We start from the raw sequence: 15,427 nt of genomic DNA on the forward strand, positions 1-15,427 counted from the left end.
AAACATTTAATGGGGCAAACACTTGTGTGCATGAGCCAATACTATGTGTAACGCCCATACACTTGTTGTACAATGCTTCTCCCAGTTTCCCAGGGTTGGATCCGGCTTTTCACCAGCACCCGGGGAGAAGTGGCAGGGAGCGGAGCCGCACTGAAAGGTCGGCAGCTTGATGAGCGGAGCGCAGACCAAATGAAGCGATTCGTTTGGATGAGCGATTCGTTCATCTCTACTTCTGAGCTTTTCAGGGACATTGCAATTCGGGGATAATGGCTTCCTGGCCTCTTCCCATTTGATTCTTCTCAGATCCTTGGCGCTTAAAGGGATAAACTCAACTGGTACCAGAGATTTGTAATTTACTTCTATAAAAAAAAAATAATCTCCAGTACTTATCAGCTACTGTATGTACTGCAGGAAGTGGTGTGTTCTTTCTAGTCTGACACAGTGCTCTCTGCTGCCACCTCTGTCCATGTCAGGAACTGCCCAGAACATCAGAAAATCACCACAGGAAAAACCTCTCCTGCTCTCCAGCCTGGAAATAATACACCACTTCCTGCAGGGTATACAGCAGATGATAAGTACTAGAGCACAAGATTTTTTAAATATAAGTAGAATACTTAGAATTAATTTGAAAGAATTTTTTTTTTTTGCTGAACAACCCCTTTAGTTAGTGTCTTTTTCTTTTCTCAACACGACCCTATAGACAATTTACAAGAGAACATTTGACAACTTTTCATAGTCCGGTAAATCTCATTTTTGGCCCATTTTACTAGCTGCCTAATAATTATGCACACGTTTTGATCTCTTTACGACATCAGATATGCTTCAGTCCAATAAACCAATAAAAGTGTGTACAGCTTGAAGTTGGAAAATCTGCATACACTTGATGATACAATCGATACTCCCCTAATCATTGTGCACATACTGTAGTCTTGAATTTTTTTATTTTTTTTTCCTCTTCCCAGTGCTGTTTGCCAGCCAGTAGCCGGAATGTGTTTTGGCCCTGCTTTGTGCCAGAAGTTGCAATCTCTGTGACAACAGCTTATCCGTATGCTATTGTGCAGGCCCAGCTGTGCTATAGATGTGTAGACACACGTGGGCAATGTTTTCTTAAAGGGGGAAAAAAAAATCTTTAAAATCAATTAGTGTAACAAAGAGATTTGTAATTTACTTCTATTAAAAAAATTTTTTTAAAGTTCTATTACTTATCAGCTGCTGTGTGTCTTAGACATAGGGTCCATTTACGCACAAAGATTATCTGCCAAAGCCTGGAGCACAGTGTAAATAGAGATCAGGTCATAAAGGAAAGCCTGAGATTTTTCCTCTTTTCAAATGCATTCCTGGCTTTGGCTTCAAATCTGTCAGATAATCTCTCTGTGTAAATGGAAACATAGATACGTAGGACATACAGCAGCTGATAAGCACTGGAAGACTGGAGAATTTCTAATGTACATTGCAAATCTCTGAAATCAACTGATTTGAAAAATCAACTGATTTTTTTCTATAAAAAAAAAATCTCAAATCTTCCCATACTTATCAGTTGCTGTATGTCCTGCACAAAATGTTATTTTATTTTCAGTCTGGTCTAGATTTTCGCTGGACAACATCTTTAAAACACAAGAGTAGGGGGGAGATTTATCAAACATGGTGTGAAGTGAAACTGGCTCAGTTGCCCCTAGCAACCAATCAGATTCCACCTTTCATTTTCCAAAGAGTCTGTGAGGAATGAAAGGTGGAATCTGATTGGTTGCTAGGGTTTCACTTTTCACCATTTTGATAAATCTCCTAGATTCCTATTATAGCAAGGACAGAAGGATTATACCATGGGGTATTCAGCTTACACAGGTGACCTTGCCTTCATCCAGTTTTCACCATAGTGCAGATGTACAATGATCACGTATAACGCAACCTGTATGTGTATTCTGATACTGAAGACATGTAGTGGTGGTCGCACACAGCATGACCATATATTCATGGAAACTTCTGGGCTGCCTCTTCTCACTCAAATCCCAGCTTTCTACAACTAGGTCAGTGTATAAAAGGTAAGGGAAAAGGAGGCTACAAGCCAGAACACCGAGACAAGGGAATGCCCACTAAGCTCAGAGCCTGCAGCTTCACAAGCAGACATATCCAAGAAAACAGCCCTTAAAGGGGTACTCCGGAGGAAAAAAGTGTTAGAGAGTTAGACAGATGTGTTAATTACTTCTGTTTAAAAATCCCAAGTGTTCCAGTCCTTATCAGCTGCTGTATGCCCTACAGGAAGTGGTGTATTGTTACCAGTCAGACACAGCGCTGTCTCTGACAGGAACTTTTTAGAGCAGAAGAAAATCCCTATAGAAAACCTCTCCTGCTCTGGACAGAGATGACAGCAGAGAGAACTGTGTCAGACTGTAAAGAATACACCACTTCCTGCAGGACATACAGCAGCTGATAAGGACTGGAAGACTTGAGGTTATTAAATAGAAAGTTATATAGATTTATACATTCTGTCTGACACCGTTCTCTGTGTAGTGGCCATGTTGAGTCGCTGCAGTGCACTTCAATGGGAGCTGAGCTCAATAACCAAGCATGACCACTACAGCCACAGCCAGTGGCGTAGCTATAGGGGTCGCCGGGGTCGCCATGGCGACCAGGCCCCTACGCTAGGGGGGCCGCACGGCCCCCCTTGCCACTTGTTTTTGAGCATCCTGAGAAGCTGCGGCCGCGCAGCTTCTCAGGATGCACAGATCGCTTTGATGTTCCGCCCGCACAGTGAGCGGGCGGAACATCAAAGCGATCAGAATACAGGAGAAGGACCTGTCAGCGTCCTCCTCCTGTATTCTCTCCCATAGGCTGCCGGCACTTCATACCAGCAGCCTATGGGAGGCCGGGCCGTGACCTCTTCGGCAGGCGTGAGGATGTGACGTCATCACGTCTGCCGGAAGTCCCGTCCCTGCGGCTCGCAAGATGGAGCCCGAAGAGGAGGAGGAGAACTGCTGCCTGCACAGCGCGGATTAGGTGAGTAGGATGTTTGTTTTTTTTAGGGGCACCTCTGGGGGCATTATTAGTATATGGGGGCACCTCTGAGGGCATTATTAGTGTATGGGGGCACCTCTGGGGGCATTATTATTGTATGGGGGCACCTCTGGGGGCATTATTAGTTCTTGGGGGCACCTCTGGGGGCATTATTATTGTATGGGGGCACCTCTGGGGGCATTATTAGTTCTTGGGGGCATTATTATTGTATGGGGGCACCTCTGGGGGCATTATTAGTTCTTGGGGGCACCTCTGGGGGCACTATTAGCTCATGTGGGCACCTCTGGGGGCATCATTATTGTATGGGGGCACCTCTGGGGGCATTATTAGTTCTTGGGGGCACCTCTGGGGGCACTATTAGCTCATGTGGGCACCTCTGGGGGCATCATTATTGTATGGGGGCACCTCTGGGGGCATTATTAGTATTTGGGGGCACCTCTGGGGGCATTATTAGTATATGGGGGCACCTCTGGGGGCATTATTAGTTCATGCAGGCAACTCTGTGGGCGTTATTAGTTCATGGGGGCCACCTCTGGGGGCATTATTAGCTCATGGGGGCACCTTTGGGGGCATTATTAGTTGATGGGGGCAACTCTGGGGGCATTATTAGCTCATGGGGGCATTATTAGTATATGGGGGCACCTCTGGGGGCATTATTAGTTCATGGGGGCACCTCTGGGGGCATTATTAGTTCATGGGGGCACCTCTGAGGGCACTATTAGCTCATGGGGGCACCTCTGGGGGCGTTGTTAGTTCATAGGGGGCAACTCTGGGGGCATTATTAGTTCATGGGGGCACCTCTGGAGGCATTATTAGTTCATGGGGGCACCTCTGGGGGCATTATTAGTTCATGGGGGCACCTCTGGGGGCATTTTTAGCTCATGGGGGCCACCTCTGGGGGCATTATTAGCTCATGGGGGCACCTCTGGGGGCGTTGTTAGTTCATAGGGGGCAACTCTGGGGGCATTATTAGTTCATGGGGGCACCTCTGGAGGCATTATTAGTTCATGGGGGCACCTCTGGGGGCATTATTAGTTCATGGGGGCACCTCTGGGGGCATTTTTAGCTCATGGGGGCCACCTCTGGGGGCATTATTAGCTCATGGGGGCACCTCTGGGGGCATTATTAGCTCATGGGGCATCTCTGGGGGCATTATTAGTTGATGGGGGCACCTCTAGGGGCATTATTAGTTCTTGGGGGCACCTCTGGGGGCACTATTAGCTTATGTGGGCACCTCTGGGGCATTATTAGTATATGGGGGCACCTCTGGGGGCATTATTATTGTATGGGGGCACCTCTGGGGGCATTATTAGTTCATGGGGGCAACTCTGTGGGCGTTATTAGTTCATGGGGGCCACCTCTGGGGGCATTATTAGCTCATAAGGGCACCTCTGGGGGCATTATTAGCTCATGGGGGCACCTCTGGGGGCATTATTAGTTGATGGGGGCAACTCTGGGGGCATTATTAGCTCATGGGGGCACCTCTGGGGGCATTATTAGTATATGGGGGCACCTCTGGGGGCATTATTAGTTCATGGGGGCACCTCTGGGGGCACTATTAGCTCATGGGGGCATTATTAGTCCATGGGGGCACCTCTGGGGGAATTATTAGCTCATGAGGGCACCTCTGGGGGCATTATTAGCTCATGAGGGCACCTCTGGGGGCATTATTATTGTATGGGGGCACCTCTGGGGGCATTATTATTGTATGGGGGCACCTCTGGGGGCATTATTAGCTCATGGGGGCACAGCAGGGGATCCTACATACAGGGGGCACAGCAGGGAATCCTACATACAGGGGGCATCCCACATTCCTACTCACTTTACTGCACATTACACCAAACAGTGCAGTTACTATGGGAGCCTACAGGAGGGAGGAAGGGAAGGAAGTTGCTAGAAATGTGCGGAGCCTAAATTGTTTGTCTCGCAGGTTCTAAGGGGATGAAACGTATCTGGAAGGAATCATCTTGGAGGACTGGGCCGGATGAAGAGGAAAAGGGAAAGTGACGCCTCAGATCAAAGAAGACGTCACCGGTGAGTCACTGTATGACGGTTTTCTTATTTTGTAGAACATCATTTAGTAGGGGCGCCCCGAGGTGGAAAAGGTTGGGAAGCACTGCGCTATTCTGTCCCGCTGCGCCCGCTGGCACATGCTGTCATCTGATTGGGCCTCTTACCTAATCAGATGACAGCAAGTACCAGCGCCCCCTCCTCCAGACATCTGCCTTGGCGGCCCAAGCTATGTCCTATGGCCGTGTCTTTACCGCGTTGAGCTCCAGCTTGTGCTGCATCTACATTATCTGTACTCAGAGATATCACTGTGTTATCTGTGGTGTTACATAGGACTGCAGGTGACTACTACATTATCTGTACTCAGAGATATCACTGTGTTATCTGTGCTGTTACATAGGACTGCAGGGGACATCTACTACATGATCTGTACTCAGAGATATCACTGCGTTATCTGTGGTGTTACATAGGACTGCAGGGGACATCTACTACATTATCTGTACTCAGAGATATCACTGTGTTATCTGTGGTGTTACATAGGACTGCAGGTGACATCTACATTATCTGTACTCAGAGGGATATCACTGTTATCTGTGGTGTTACATAGGACTGCAGGTGATATTAGGTGACTTCTCCAGGTTGCAGAAGTTCAAACTTCATCATGCCCTGCTGACAGTTTATAATGGGAGTTGTAGTTTTGCAGCATGTGGCTCTTCAGGTTGCAGCACTACAACCCCCATCGTTTCCAACTGGCAGTTCATGATGAGAGTTGTAGTTTTTCAGCTGTAGAGTCAAAGATTGGAATACAATGATTAGACAACGACACAGTACAGTCCATTAATTATAGGGGGCAGTAGTGCAGTACATGAGGTGGAGGCAGTGACAGGGCATTAGAACATGGTGGCACATTAGAGTAATTGGATATAACGTTAGATAGGACTTTGCCTGATCGGGGGGAGATGGGGGGGCCCCAAGCTAAAATTTTGCACCAGGGCCCATCAGCCTTTAGCTACGCCCCTGGCAGCAGCTGATCGGTAAGGACAGGTGTGATGAAAGAAAACTTTAGTTCCAATACACATGAACATCCGCTTAAACGCCTTAGGCCTTACCTGTGATTTCAGGAATGACCACTCAGAAGGTGTATGGTCCATGTGTGGCACATAATGAGTTTAATCCGGATTGGATACATTAGTTACAGCAGTGGCACAAGACAAATTACTGGAAATTATATACAAGTTAACATATGCACTACATCTCAAAAAGAAGACAACAGGATTTAAGCTGCAAGAAAGAAATGTGACTTTTTTTTTTCTTTTTTTTCCCCCCCCGTCCCTTTGCTCTCTTCCTCAAGAGAAGATCCGGCACGTCGTCCTCTTCTTCATTATGATACAGTCCTCCTTGTATTGGTACGTATTGATTGCCTGGTAATTGCTTTGCTCACTGGTAATGCTAAAAAGTAAAGCAATCGAGAGAACAGATTTTTTTGCAATCAAAGACAACAAAGAGAATGGGCTCTGCCATATGGTAAAAAAAAAAAAAACACAAAACAAAAAAAAAAAACATAAAAAACACAGATGCTCCCGTCGGGGAAATGAAAAGCTCGGAAAAGACATAGAATAGAACAATTACACTGAAACATTGAGAACAATTCTATCTCTTACACAGCTAGGTCACTTTTCTAGGGGCCTACTTTAGGCCAAACCTACACATATGTATCCACAAAATATTTGTCGGGAATGACTGATCATTCGTTCTGCGGGATATGGGATCACCTCAAAGGAGACTGGCAGTGAACATGTTAATAAACTGTTTCTGTCCCATGCGTTATTCCGGTCACGTTGGAAGCGGAGTGGTGATTTTTAAAATTTTTTTTTTTTTTAGTTGTTTTTAGTTTTTTTTGTTTGTTTTTGCTTGTCAGGAAAGTCCAGTCAAATGTCTTTGGCTCTCGGTGTCTTTTTTTTTTTTTTCCGCTGCTGGAGAAGTTACACATCAAGAGAAAGGAACGCTTCTTGTGCAAATTGTATATTCTCATAACTCACACAAAGGAACAAACAAGCACGCTGCAGATATTCCATCCCCCTTCCTGGCAATGCACTCCCTGAAAGGCAGCGAAGGGGAGATCGATGCTCGTCATTTCACACCTCGGCTTGACATTTCAAGCTGCGAGTAGTGGCAATTTGATTGTCACACGATGCCCTGATGTATGTGAGTTACAATCCTAACATGGTAGAGACAGTAACAATTGACTAGTAAGCCACACGCCGCCCCATGGCATTTAACAAAAGGGAGGCCGTGCTAAGGATGGTCGGGGAATTACATGGCGGGTCATCAATAATACCGAATGGGCAGCAACGTTGAGCTGAGACATCTGTTCTTTGAAGTGACGTATATTAGTATTTATTGCGGCTTGGCCACCTACGGATCTCAAGCCGATGGCTATAGATAAATCATGATGTATTTGAAGTGACATCACTCGGTAAATCTTATACTCTCTACTATACTAACAAAAAATAAGATTTGAAATATACATTTAGGATATATATCTTCTATAAAGGAGTGCTCCGCGTCGGACTCTCATCGTGAACTACAGTTTTCTCGTACTTTAGAATTTTTCTTTCTCCATGTAGTGGTGGGAGCAGCTTGATAACCTTTCGTAGTTGACATCTTTACTGTGTAGGCCGCCCCTACTGACGACTGACGTTCACTAGAGATGAGTGGGACTGGAGCATACTCGAGCCTGATCATTCCGCATTTGAATACCGCTGGCTGATGAAGGTGGATGGAGCCCTAGAGAATCCGGGAAAACATGGATACAGTCATAGGCCATAGACTGTATCCATGTTTTTCAGGACTCCCTAGGGCTGTATCCAACATCTTCAGCCTCCGGTAATCAAATGCTGAACAATCGGACTCGAACACGCTGCAGTCGCGCTCATCTCTACCGTTCACCATCTACCTGATGGCCTTTCATCCCATAATGGGAGCTAAAAACTTTCCTGTAAGGGCTCTATTACAAGGGAAGATTACTGGCCAAACAGGCCCTGTGAAATAGGTCAGATGATCAGACAAATGAACAAACACTTGTTCATCGCTGATCTCGAGGTTTTGACAGGTTTAAAAATTGTTAGTCAGCTGCGCGTTGCCAGTGCAATACAGGATGTTCAAATGATGAATTTTAGAAGAAAGGGCCACACAAACGATTCAGTGATTGTTCATGTGGTCCTGGCTGCCTGTTAAGAGAGCACTGATCTAGGGGATCGACCCTTATATGAGGCAGGGAGTGGGCTGTGTTGTATTACAGAGCCCTAACAGGGCCCTTTTGTTGCCCCAACACAGATATTGAGCACGTCAGGTGAACATTCTCAAACTATAAGCCCTGGGGTGTATGGTACTTAGGGTCCTTTTACATTTAAAGGTTTACATTTGAGGTGGCTTTACACAGCAGGGCAAATCAAGCTGCTGGGCTGCACAAATGATCCTTGTATTGTTCATGCAGCCATGGAAACTGATAGGGTCCTTTTACACAGCCCAAAATGGGGCCGTGCAAGGACCCACATAAGCGCCAATCAGTGAGATCGGTACTCGTTTTCAGTACCTTTACACTGCACAATTTATCAGTCAGACCGCACGAACAATGCCTGTATTGTTTGTGCAGCCATTTAAAGAAGCGAAACTGACAGCACAGATATGGATATATCAGTGCTGACCGTTTCCAGATGCCATCACATCAGCAGTGTATACTTGCCATCAGTGCTGCTGGGATCCGACATCTTCACCTTCATTGTGACAGTGTTACAGATGCATTCTGCTCCCATCCTGCTCTCCAGCCGCTGTATGTCCTGCCGCCGGTTCTCTGGAGGAGCTGGGTCAGGAGATACAGCAGCTGTAGACCAAGACACATGTGACACTGTCAGGCAGGTGAAGATGCCGGATCACATTGGCGCTGATGGTAAGTATACACTGCTGATGCGATGGCATCTGGAAACTGGCGGTTTGGCTATCGGCCGCAAGTCTCCTGTTAGATAAGAAGACGTGAGCTCCGTGGCTGATCGCTGCCTTTTTAACATCGGCCGATTATCAGCCGAATGAGCATCTCTAGGAACTCTCGTTGCTGATAATCGGCCATGTAAAAAGCCCTTAAGTAAATTATCTCTAGCCAAACCAGAATCTTCTCTGAGAGGACTATGTTGTATAGAATACACTGTGATCCTACTGTCATCCTTTTATCGAGTGGTATTGGGGAATCACGTTGATTCCCAAACATAAAGGTTTTTCTCGCAGACCTATGTGACCATAATGCCACCGCTGTCTAAGGGTACTATTACACGGAACGATACAATCGGCAGATTCGGCCGATTATTGCTCCGTGTAATAAATACAACGATCAGTCGATGACAACGTTCATCAGCTGATCGTTGATATAGGTTTGAACCTATAATGGTGGGGCGCCGACCATGAATCGCTACGAGTAATAGCGGTGTGCGGCCGGCTAGTGACAATATACATTACCTGTCCAGGCTGAAGGGCTCCTCTTACGGTCTTCTCCCCAGGTCCTGGGCGCTTCAGCTTCACAGTGACCTGTCTGAGCTGACAGGTCGCACAGCCAATCACTGGCCGGGACCGCCTTGGTCAGGAGCCCTGCAGCCTGGACAGGTAGTGTATAAAGTTTAAACAAGGGCTGCAAGGACATCGGTAACGATGTCCCTGCAGCCCTTGTTAAACGATAATCGGGCCGTGTATTGGCCCAGTAAACTAGTTATTATCGGTGTAATAATACCCTAAGGGTAGGTACTCTAAGACATTTTTGGTCTGTCCAGGCAGAATACCCCTCTAAATATGGTATTTTCTTACTCTGTCATTGTCTTTCTTATTTATTTTGTAGCATTTTAGGGACTATGTCCAGTTCTTTTTCCCACCACCCATGGGCTTAGGCCACATTTGACACAAAACCAAGACTGTTAATGAGCTAGGGTAAATGCAAGGACAACAGATGGCCGACATCTAGGAAGATAGTAACATATAAGAAAGTTTTTTTTTTTTGTTTTTTTTTACCCTTACTGCACTACTAGATTTTTTTTACCCTTTTTGTGCCCTGTAACTGTAAAAATGACTCCAAGATCCTTTCCCATCAGTCGGAGTGCAACATTACTGACCCAAAAAGGTGCTCCTTACCGTGGCGCTACATATCTGCCGAGAAATCACAGTTTATGAGCTTCTTATGTCTACTCAAAGCTAGAAACCCTGTTTGTACGTTGAAGTTCGACTTCATACGAAAAAAAAATTAAAATGGCACCGTCATCGGCAGGGGGAACATTGTATGGAAGTAGGAATACAGTAGTGTACCTGGCCCTAAGCTTTACTATGATATATATAGATATATAGATATGTATATAAAAATAGTCTCCTATAACAGCACACTGCTGCACAATCAGTCTGTTATCTGAGTATAACGCCTGAGGTGCGGAGCCACAATAGATCTATGCGAAAACACCAAGGAATGGTTACAGTATTTACACAGAATTCTAAAGATCCAGGTTACTCCATAGAATAAAAACTTGGCAACATGTCTACACCAGGGTGCCTGAATTTATTGTGACTGGATATCGGGGGACATCCCGTATCGTGTACTTCTCTAACTTTTTCTTTCTTTTCCGTTTTTTTTTTTTTTTGCAGCTTCTTCTGCTTCCGAATTGAAAGAAACTATAAAGCAGAAAATAAACGGTGGTGCATAAACTAAATGCTAGCGAATAGATTTTCCTATTTTTTTTTCCTCTTTTTTTTTTCTTTTTTCTTTTTTTTTTTTTATGATTCACGAATATGCTTTTTTTCTTTTCTTTTTTTTTTTTTGTTGTTTTTTTTTTTCTTCTTCACAGACATAATACCTGACAACATCACAGTCTGCACTGCTTGGACTTAGAAGGCTAATACAAAAATGATCTAAGAATTAAGAACATCAGCAAGGGAAGATGAAGTGTGAGTATGTGCTCGCATCTACAATGTGCCCGTCCTGAAATGTGCTAGGAGCTATTCTGTTCTCTGAACAGTTCAATGTCCACTCTCACAGAAAATGCAGGAAAATAGAATTTTTTCTTTGACCAGTAACCCCTAAACCCCACCCTAGCCCCTAAGTCCGACCTTTTTTGTGTCATTTTGGTTGCTTGCAGATTCCCTTGCAAGAAGAAAATTGCATTGATTTGTCCCTGTTCCCCTTTGATGTCCGTCAAAAACTACTCCTTGTCCTTATTTTATGTTTTTGTAAGTTGAGTCATTTCTTCATGAATAAATATTATCCACTGAAAACCTTAAAAAAAGGTGTTTAGACACAGTGTTGTCAATTTGCTTTTCGTGTTAACTCCTTTACTTGCCATGAAACTTCCTAGCAGCCAACATCCAAAGAAAATATACATAACCCTATAGGCGTGAGTATAGGTGTATATGTATATATAGCCAGTGCTCCTTCGTGAATTTTTCCATGGTGGTAAATGGCAAGTTTAGCAGAAGCTTTGTCGCTTCTTCACTGCTAATTCCACTATTTTGCAGCGAAAAAGGACACGACACGGCGGCCTCCATTCACGACGCTGGTGACAGTGTCTTACAACGCGGAAACCTTCACAATGTTGCTTGTACTGTGAATGTTTGTGGTGCGTCCAGGCGGGCTCGCAGGTCGGTTCTCGCCTTCTGGTGTCAGAGCTGGTGGGGTTGGGATGCTTATGATGGCTGTTGTGATCTGTGCGGATTTGCAGTTTCTTAAGCCATCGTCTGACTTCAAGTTCAGGCTGGATCGACTGGAAGACAGAAAAGATTTCAGCTAGAAGACAGTAACTCATGACGTGTTGCATGTTATAGGCCGAGGATGGGGCACCTTCGGCAAAACTACAATTCCCTAAAGCTTTGGCTGGGAATCGTCCAAAAAGAAAAGTATTCCAGCATCAGAATCCAAAAACAAAATTCCAGCTTTATTGGTACAAAATCCATGATAAAATACAGATAGACATAGTGCGGTCTCACTTCTTCTCTAGACGCATTTTGGACACTGTGTAGCCTCGAGCCTTGCTATGATCCAGGCTACATCGTGACTTAAACATAGCGAAAGAGCAAGACCGAACTATGTCTATTTGTATTTTATCATGGATTTCGCACCAATAATTAGAACCTCAAGCCCAAGATCTTGTGACTATTCTCACAATGCATAATTATGGTAGCAGCGGTATAAAAACTTTTTGGCTTCCTCTTTTTGAAGGAAGCCAAATCTGTTCAATGTGGCAATTATAGATTATGTTTAGAGTTAAGCGAACCAAACCAAGATTTGTTCCGAACTTTGGAAAAAGTTCAGTTCAGTACCGAACCGAACTTTTTGCAAAGTTCAGAACAAGTTTAGAAAGATGGCGGTCTCACATCTATAAAAAAAAAAAAAATATATATATATATATATATATATATTTATTTTTTTTTTCTCACCTGTGCACGCTATCTTGGTGTCCTCTGGGTCTCTGGAGTCTTCAGCCATCTCCAGCCTGTTCTGCCAATCACTGACTGAGACAGAAAAGCACCACAGCCACTCAGCCAATCACTGGCAGCGGCCCTGTCCAATCTCAGTCATTGATTGACTGAATGGGATTTTGGTGGCTGCAGGGGACACCAGATACCTTAGAAGAAGGACGCCAGGGGAGTGTGGACAGGTAAGTATAGATAAGTAAACTTTTTGAACCGCTCTAAAGCAGCTAAATGCCTGCAAATGTTAAGCTGTTTTGGTGCAGTTTGTTGAAATTTTGAAAAATAAATCTCTGGTTTTGCAATTTTTCCTTTTGTGTAATAGAAGCTGTAGCAGCAGACCACTTCTGACTTTAATGGGCCCCTCCTGCTGTTCCCCACTCGCTGTCTGTGCATGTAATAGCACAGTGCAGAGAGTGGCGAATGAGGGGGAAGTGAGCACTGACCTCACAAGTTGGCGTTCGCTTCAATAAAATATCGCTCCATGTAATAGGGACTTTAGGGTCCTTATAGATTTGATGATTTGTCGGCCGCAGGCAGCCACCGATCTATGAGATCAGCAGTGCCTTTACACAGCACAACAAATTGAGCGGATGTGCTGTACAAACAATTCATGCAGTCCTGAAAATTGATGGCACAGGTATGGATATAGGATATACCGTACATATAGGATATAAATATATCTGTGCTGGCAGATTACAAAAAGCAGTGTATACTTACCATCTGTGCTGATTGTGATCCGGCATCTGGCTCTTCAGTCCTCCAGCCGCTGGCTTTATCTTCAAGCCTCCTCCGGATGTCAATTATTCTGGAAGAGGAAGGTCCTGAAGATACAGCAGCAGCCGAGGACGGAAAGCCATATGCTGGATTACAAGCAGCACAGATGGTAAGTATACACTGCTTCTTGTCATCTCGAAACTGACAGTACAGATACATTCATATACTATATGTACAGTATATCCTATATACATATGTGTGCTGTCAATTTCCACAGCCACACATAACCCACATAACCAGGAAGATGTGTGGCTGACAACAACAAATTTTAAAGCCTGCTCTAAAGACCCGATCAGCTGAGGATCAGGCGTTTTCCTGCTCCTTGGCTGATCGATTTACACAGGTTGCTTATCGGCCACAGGAGCGCTTCTAGCCACCCTTCTAGGGGATAATTGCCCCTTTAAGCCCTTACTGAACTCCACAGTCTCTTCAATCAATTGATCAGCAGGAGTGCTGGGAATCTTACTTACACTGATGTGATATTCATTGTCTACCATAAGCCATTGATACTGTAACCCCAGAATCCCCTTCATACTGCTTATAATACATGAGTTTTTTTTGTTTTTTTTTTAAAGTGCAATTTTTTTTTTATATAACAACAAGTTTTTCATGGCATTCTTTGTTTAGCGTCAGTTTTAACAGAAGAAGAGCAAGATGATAGTGGCACTCACCAATGTCAGTAAAATGATGCTTTATTTGGACAAACAGGCATAAACAGCAGATACTTTCCAATAGTCAATGAACGACGGCCATTTCACATATCAAACGCTTCTTCCGGCTCCGGAAGAAGCGTTTGATGCGTGAAATGGCCGTCACTCATTGACATCGGTGAGTGCCGCTATCATCTTTCTCTTCTGCTGGAGAACTGTCATACGCTTACTGATACAGCTGAGTACCACGATATGGGAGTATAACTGCATGTGGGATCATTACACTAAGGTCCCGATTGCCAGCAAGTGGAGCAATGCCAAAACCTTGTCTTTCGTTTAAGACTGATGCTGGATTGTTTTGCAGAAATTGCCTTGTATTTGCCTTTCTAGTTCTATAGTAAAGTCAATGAATCCCCCTCCCCTTTTCCCCGAAAAACACCATATCAAGAAAATGCTGCATACTGAGGAGGACACCACTGACCCCAAAAGACTACAGAAACAATAATGCTTTGTATATAGCAGATTTTATATTTTACTGTAGTATCATAGTAACATAGTTTGTAAGGCAGACATTAGACATCTGTCCATCCATTTCAGCGTATGAACTTATAGTGTTGATCAATAGAAAGGCAACAAAAGAAAAAAAAAATTTTCTCAATTAGGAGAAGAAATACTCCTTATGGTAAGTGTTCACGTCCACCACTTCCCCACCATTGGGCGCTCTATTTGATGGATTGGATTCCCCTCTTTTAACTCCCTTGAGTATTAGAATATTAGTAGGATAGAGTATTAGTGACGATATATGGTAACATCCTTGTTCTAGTATTTTCTTTGTCTCTTCTCCATTCGCTCTATCCCCATCAGAGCAGATGATTCGTTCCCGTGGCCGCACGTCGCTGTTATGGGGCTGCTTCTTGGCAATAACTTCATCACGAAAATGATTCCTCTTAATTAATTTTTGCCTTAGGCCAGGTGGTTGTCCAAATGCCAGAACTGGGGGTTGGTGCAAGAGTTCTACCAGATCTTCCTTCGCAAATAACAGGTTGCATTGCTATATGGGTTATTTTTATCATCTAGAGCTGGTGGCACTGACACCAATATGTCTTTCCTCTATTTAATCAGCATCCAAGCGTTACGTAGGGAGTAGAGATGAGAGCAACTGGACCATGCTCGACTCCGATCACTCAGCATTTGAATACCAATGGCTAAAGAAGTTGGATGCCAGACACCAGGGAGTCTGGGAAAACATGGATGCTGCCTATGGTATATGGCTATGACTCCCCAGGGCTGCATCCAACTCCTTCAGCCACTGGTAATCATATCTTGAATGATCAGACTACAGCATGCTCCAGTTGCGCTCATCTCTACTAGGGAGTCAAACCCAAGCTTATAGCATGGACACATTGACAGAAGGGCAAGCTAAGTTAGCTCTCTCTGGGTCTCCAAGCAACTCACTCAGGATTAAAGTAGAAGTCCGGTGATTTTTA

At 44.5% G+C, this 15,427-nt stretch overlaps 1 protein-coding gene across 6 annotated transcripts in view; it reads right to left on the minus strand.

Moving 5' to 3' along the window:
* Positions 1–10,881: 10,881 nt before the first annotated feature.
* The window catches only part of KCND3 (potassium voltage-gated channel subfamily D member 3), a 341,235-nt gene continuing 336,689 nt past the window's right edge, over positions 10,882–15,427 (minus strand). For all 6 annotated transcript variants that reach the window (XM_069946138.1, XM_069946140.1, XM_069946142.1 and 3 more), the window contains one exon: positions 10,882–11,807. In XM_069946138.1, the coding sequence (XP_069802239.1) occupies positions 11,615–11,807 (193 nt within the window). In that variant the 3' untranslated portion in view covers positions 10,882–11,614. The remainder of the gene's footprint in view (positions 11,808–15,427) is intronic.

The sequence above is a fragment of the Dendropsophus ebraccatus genome, chromosome 11 (assembly GCF_027789765.1).
Source record: "Dendropsophus ebraccatus isolate aDenEbr1 chromosome 11, aDenEbr1.pat, whole genome shotgun sequence".
In the NCBI taxonomy this organism is placed as follows: Eukaryota; Metazoa; Chordata; class Amphibia; order Anura; family Hylidae; genus Dendropsophus; species Dendropsophus ebraccatus.